Source organism: Lathyrus oleraceus, chromosome 5 (assembly GCF_024323335.1).
Source record: "Lathyrus oleraceus cultivar Zhongwan6 chromosome 5, CAAS_Psat_ZW6_1.0, whole genome shotgun sequence".
Classification (NCBI taxonomy): domain Eukaryota; kingdom Viridiplantae; phylum Streptophyta; class Magnoliopsida; order Fabales; family Fabaceae; genus Lathyrus; species Lathyrus oleraceus.
In genome coordinates this window covers 267,996,963-268,003,368 of record NC_066583.1, presented here as the reverse complement: position 1 = coordinate 268,003,368, position 6,406 = coordinate 267,996,963, and the positions used below count along the sequence as shown (strand labels likewise).

Here is a 6,406-nt window from a genome sequence, read left to right as displayed (position 1 = left end):
AAAACAATTATGAAAACCAAATTATTATGAAAAATTGATATAGGACATAAATGTCTCTTATATATAATACATATGACATAAAAATACGCATGACAGCTCAATCATGACTAAAAAAATTAATTAAAAAAATGACAGACATACTAAAATAAACTATCTGATAAGAATCCTAATATCCTATCAAGTTATTAAACCAAATACTTTTCGAATTTATTATTATAAATTCTTTTTATCAAATAGTTGAAAAAAATAAATTAAATAAAGATTTTGCGTTAAAGATTAAAGTAGATGTTTAACAATGTTGTGTTTGTTATAAATTTTTTAAGGAATAATACATTTTCTAAAATTAAAAACCTTTTTTTTCATTTAAGTAGTATTTATTTAAGATTTTAAGAAAATCATTTTGTTAAAAAAATGCTTTAAACCTTAAAATAAAAATCGAATTCTAATAGCTTTTTCAAAATCTTTTTGTAAACAAGAACTTAAATTTATGATCTTTAAATTAATTTTTTTTATAATATTTAACAAACAGAAATAAATTTTAATAATCTCAAAATAAAAACTCTGATTTGTTTAAAATAAAAATGATTAAAATCCAAAACAAATCCAACCTCAAAAAAATAGTTCAATACATGGTATAATAAAATAATTTATTCTATCATATATATCTTATCCCTGAATTTAAGAACCCTACCAAAATAGAAGGTGCTCCACCAAGGGACTTCTTAGCTGTCATTTTATACAATGCAAACCAATGTTATTGTTTTTATCAATCAAAAAATCATTTAAATATTTTCCACTTTGTAATCATAAAAAGTTAGTCTTTTGTCTCACAATATTTATTTCACACTTCTCCTACTAGAATTATCTAAAATATTATAATTTTACTCAATTATTTCTATTCATTATTAATCTATTTTAATTGTTATAAAATTAATAAAAATAAAATAATATTATTAAAAATTAAAAATAACAATTTCTTTTTACAAACATCCCAATCATTATGGGAGAGAGAGTGTGTAGTTGTAAAATTTCTTTTTAAAAATGGTAATTTTTAGAATCTGTTTATTCTGACAATTTAATTTTCCAGATTCTTAACACTAATAGCATTGTTAATTAATCGTGATTACTACTACTAATAAAAAAAATGAAAATATTATAAATAAATTAGAGTAGACTATTGAAAGAGAAGACTAGGAATTAGAAACCAGCTATAAATAAAACCCCATATCTCTTCTTTTCTCTGTTCAAACGAATCCAATCGCATAGAATCTGAGGATTCATCATCCAACGATCCACAGTGATTCAATTTCAAGTTTCTTTTTTCTTCACTTTTTCAAAACCATGTCTCTTCTTTCAGATCTCATCAACCTTGATCTCTCAGGAACCACCGAGAAAATCATAGCAGAATACATATGGTTCGTTACTCACTTTCTTCACTCTTTCTCTCTTTTTATCTCTCAAACACATACTCTCGAGATGCTGTTTTTGCTTCTTCCGTACGTACGAAAAACACTACTAAATACCAGTAGTTCTGTTTCTGTTTCTGTCCGTACATTAATTTACGTCACCGGTAACGTTTTCATGAACGTGATTCATTGTTCTTTTCTTTGTGTGATCTATAATCTACCATGATTTTTTTGGTGTTTGAGTTTAATTTTAGTATATTTTCATTCTGTAAAATTACTACCGGTTTTTTGTTTGTGATAAAATTGGAAAAAAAGAGGAACAGTTTTTTTTTCTCTTTCATTTGTCTGTTTGTTTGTTGCTTTGTTTATCACTAACTATACTCACTAGGCTACTACCAAAATTGTCACATTAAATTATTATTGCATAGAAATATATATTTTTTGAATATCAAAATAATTTTTTTTCCTATTTTTAGTTAATCCAACAATTTTGTTTTTTATTATGACAGGATTGGTGGTTCTGGTTTGGACTTGAGGTGCAAAGCAAGGGTAATTTGATTCTACCTGTTTTTATCTAAAAAAATATCAAAAAATTGTTTTATTTTTTTATTTTAATTATTGAAAATATGAAATGATTTTTTTTTCTTTTTTGTTTTTACAGACTCTTCCCGGACCAGTTACTGACCCTTCAGAGCTCCCCAAGTGGAATTATGATGGTTCCAGCACAGGACAAGCTCCTGGACAAGATAGTGAAGTTATCTTATAGTATGTTTTTCTTTAAATACTATTTATTTTTGTGGACCAATTCATAGTAAATTACAAATTGATTGAGTGAAATTTTAAATATAAATTTAAATTTAAATGAAAATGAGACAATAATTATCAAATAAATTAGAAATTAAAAAAAATTTAACTATTCTTTTAATTATGATATTTCAAAGAGTTTAACAGTGAAGCTCTGACATTGTAAAAATCGTCATTAAAACAAGTAAAACTTTGATAAAAATAATATTAATGAGCATTACCAATTAAAAATGAAACTTTGGTGAACTGATATATAAGTTGTAAGTATACATTAACTATTTATAATGATCTTTCAAAGCACTATTAATTAAGTAGTCGATACGGGACTATGAAATTTTTCTCCCAACCAATTTTCATGTAAACAATTTTTTTTAATAATAACACACCGGATCATTATTTGAATGGACCACGAACCCAAATACCTACCTGATGTACCTAACTCTTAGAGAGTTACGAACCATGTACCAAACAAAAACGAATTTGTGAACCATGTGACTATGGTTTTTACTCCATCTAAACTATGTTCAAATGTTTTTCTTGGATTTTCTGAAACTTTTACTTATTTGGGGGTTTGATTGATAACAGCCCACAAGCCATTTTTAAGGATCCATTCAGAAGGGGTAACCATATCTTGGTAAGTATTTTATAATATTTTTTTTACTAAATCATGTAGGAGTATGTTTTTGTTTTGTTTATGCCATTTAATTTAAATTTATGTATTGTTTATTTAATTGAATTTAGGTTATGTGTGATGCATACACTCCTGCTGGAGAACCAATTCCCACTAACAAAAGACACGCAGCTGCTAAGGTTTTTAGCCATCCTGATGTTGTTGCTGAAGAAACATGGTAACTTTTGTTGCATTTTTACTCATTGTGACAGTTGTTTATTTTATTCTGATCAATGGTTGGTGTATGTATGATTTGTGATTAGGTATGGTATAGAGCAGGAATACACCTTGTTGCAGAAAGACATCAATTGGCCTCTTGGTTGGCCAGCTGGTGGTTATCCTGGACCTCAGGTAAAACCTCACTTTCATTCATCATTACTGTTTTTTTTTAATCTAAGATTCCTAGTGTAAACTTGTCTTTTGGTGATTTTTCTATTGTCATTGGTTACCTCAGTTCTAATATTATTATTTGCTCAATAGGGACCATATTATTGCAGTGTTGGTGCTGACAAGGCTTTTGGCCGTGACGTTGTTGAGGCACATTACAAAGCCTGTCTTTTTGCCGGCATCAACATCAGTGGAATCAATGGAGAAGTCATGCCTGGTCAAGTAAGTTGGAGAAAACTATACACCTTTTTTTGAAATCTTGATATCTAGACCGACTAATCCAAAAAGACCAATTCCACCGACCACTAGCAATGGGCCATTATGGATTGACCCAACACAAGGATTGTTTAACCGTTAGCAGGATACGGTTCTGAGACCTTGAGAAGAGCACACTCTAAGGACCCAAGATACAATTATTTTTTCATTTGATATTTTAATTACACATATGGTTGTTGAGTTTATGAGTTTGATCTATTGTTTTTTTTAATGTAGTGGGAATTTCAAGTTGGTCCCTCAGTCGGTATCTCTGCTGGTGATGAGATATGGGTTGCTCGCTACATTTTGGAGGTAGGTGGCCCATGACTATTGATTAGTATTGTTTTCACCAGTCACCACTCACCATTCACCAACACCTCTTTTTGACCTATTGAATGAAGGTTACCTTCTCCAACTAACTTTCTTTGTGTCTGTTCCAATAGAGGATCACTGAGGTTGCTGGTGTGGTTCTTACCTTTGACCCTAAACCAATTAAGGTTTGCTATTTTCAACCCTTTCACACAGTTGATTTATTTATGTAAGACGATTTGGCGTTGATATTGACTTTGTTATTTGGTTAAAAAAAAACTAGGGTGACTGGAATGGTGCTGGTGCTCACACAAACTACAGCACCAAGTCTATGAGAGAAGACGGTGGATATGAAATCATCAAGAAAGCAATTGAGAAGCTCGGGAAGAGGCACGCCGAGCACATCTCCGCTTATGGAGAAGGCAACGAGCGCAGATTGACAGGGAAACACGAAACAGCTGACATTAATACCTTCTCATGGGTAAGCAACTTTTGCCGAATCTCAAGCACATTTTGGCTTTGGCCTAATAAGAAACATTTGTTTTCTTCCAATTGTTGACATGGTTTGGTTTATTTCGAAGGGTGTTGCAAACCGAGGCGCTTCGGTTCGGGTTGGAAGGGACACAGAGAAAGAAGGGAAGGGTTATTTTGAGGACAGGAGGCCAGCATCTAACATGGACCCATACGTTGTTACTTCCATGATTGCAGAGACTACCATCCTCTTGAAACCATAAGCTACCACTTGTACCACAAAAAACTTATACTACATTGTATTGCAACCTTTGAGAGTCATTGTTGGTTCCTCGTTAGAGTTTGGTTCTTGGTTTTTCTAGGACATGGCTTTGTGTTCTTGTTATGGTTCACACGTTGTTTGTTTCTTTCTCTTGTTTTACTTATGTGTCACAATAATAATGTAATGGTTATCAGTATAATAATTATTGTTGATTGTGATTATTAATAAAAATGTATGAATTGAAAATGCCCATGATAATGAATATGAATGAGGGTGTCTTTGTAGTTAAATATATGTTTCCCAAGGACAATTTAAATTTTATAATAAACTTTTTATTGTACTTTTTAATACAAATTTTTTATTTAAAAGTTTTTTTTACATTTGCAATTTCAGCACTAAGTTAGCACGATCCAATAAATAATTATAGTACTTACTCGTGATAGTAGCTTCTTTGATTTTTTATTCCATGTGGAGTACTAAATTTTTGGTCAGTGTCTTGAATTTAGGAACTTGTCACGCGTTTTACTGCTTTTCATAATGAAGATCGAATCTACAGTTGGGATTTTTTTTTAAAGTAAACCCCTTAATTATGGTGAGTTAAAAATATTTAATGTCATTTGTTAGGTGGCGCACGTTACATATGGTCAAATATTTAATTACAAAGTTTTCTATTATCCTAAATTTTAGCAATCACCTTTGCCACGATAAAGTAGACATCAAGTCATGCAATTCAGGGCTGTTCTTAGTTTATCACCTTTTGAAGAATTGTTTATCATAATAATCAAGTTACTCAACTTTAACTCCAAACTATGAGCATCTACCTTCAAAGAATTCATTTAAAATTACGTACTTGTACATAAGTACACGTCCAAGTTAAAACACTAAGATTTAAAGGTGTTTTCGTGATTTTTTTTTACCATAGTGCCCCATATTTGATATTAAAATTCTAATATATCTCTTTTTGGAAAGAAAAAAAAATCTAGAATGCCCAATTTTTATCCTTGGACTCGTCCATTCAAATGACGAGTTGGTGAAAGACGGATAATGGCTGCATAGACTTGCTCATTGATCGGACGAGTAGCAATATGAAATTTTGTCATGCTTGAACTCGGCTAATAGATGGCCGAGTGAATGCGGTGTAATTTATTTTTGTCTTTTAAATAAATTTAATAAAGCTAATGAATTAATACTGTTTTTAAATAATATGTTATTACCAATGACTTTCATTGACCGAACAATTGCTTTTTGTTTGTACTGCCTCGGTCAATGATTGATCGAGTATTCATGTATTAATTTTCTATAAATAGCAGGACTTGTAGAAATGTAATTCATATCACAAAATCCATTATTTTGGTAAGACTGTCTGTTTGGGGTCTTGTATTTTATGGACAAGGTGAAAAAATCAGTGTTTCCCTTGATCCGCAATGGAATTTCAGAACATTGATTTTAGCCATCCACACTGGCTTTCGACAGTTGGGCGGACGTCGTATGAAGGTGAGGAAAGTAGAGTATCGTTGTCCATACATAACATTGACTGATGCAAGACCCGATGGTACGTACATGTATTACCTGGATCATATAGAAAATGATGAAGAAGTTCAGTGTATGTTTTTGACACATAGTCGTGAAGTTAAAAGAGGAGTTGAAGGTCCACTTGTGTTGGTTGTTGTTGTTGATTAGTTTTTTAGTAACCCTCTAAGAATTTTAGTTGATGTGATTGTACTTTGTAACCAGAAGCTTTTGATTATCAAATGTATTTCATAATGTTTGTTTCGAAAAGACATTATTAATACACAATGGTTTATATATAGTACGTGCATAGTAGTTAATAATTATAAAAAA

General features: G+C 30.8%; 1 protein-coding gene across 1 annotated transcript; it reads left to right on the top strand.

The window, feature by feature from the left end:
* Positions 1-1,139: 1,139 nt before the first annotated feature.
* LOC127083789 (glutamine synthetase nodule isozyme) lies at positions 1,140-4,913 on the top strand. The gene is made up of 11 exons (NM_001426888.1): positions 1,140-1,415; positions 1,916-1,955; positions 2,068-2,171; positions 2,796-2,844; positions 2,952-3,058; positions 3,144-3,231; positions 3,361-3,489; positions 3,760-3,834; positions 3,966-4,019; positions 4,115-4,312; positions 4,413-4,913. The coding sequence occupies exons 1-11, from the start codon at positions 1,342-1,344 to the stop codon at positions 4,563-4,565; spliced, it is 1,071 nt and encodes a 356-aa protein (NP_001413817.1). The 5' UTR covers positions 1,140-1,341; the 3' UTR covers positions 4,566-4,913.
* The last annotated feature ends 1,493 nt before the right edge of the window (positions 4,914-6,406 follow it).

Bases quoted from the DNA above. Each gene is read 5' to 3' on its own strand.
- LOC127083789 (NM_001426888.1), top strand. From the start codon at position 1,342: ATGTCTCTTCTTTCAGATCTCATCAACCTTGATCTCTCAGGAACCACC. The intron at 1,416-1,915 runs GTTCGTTACTCA...TTATTATGACAG, and splicing joins ATCATAGCAGAATACATATG to GATTGGTGGTTCTGGTTTGG. The intron at 4,313-4,412 runs GTAAGCAACTTT...TTTATTTCGAAG, and splicing joins ACATTAATACCTTCTCATGG to GGTGTTGCAAACCGAGGCGC.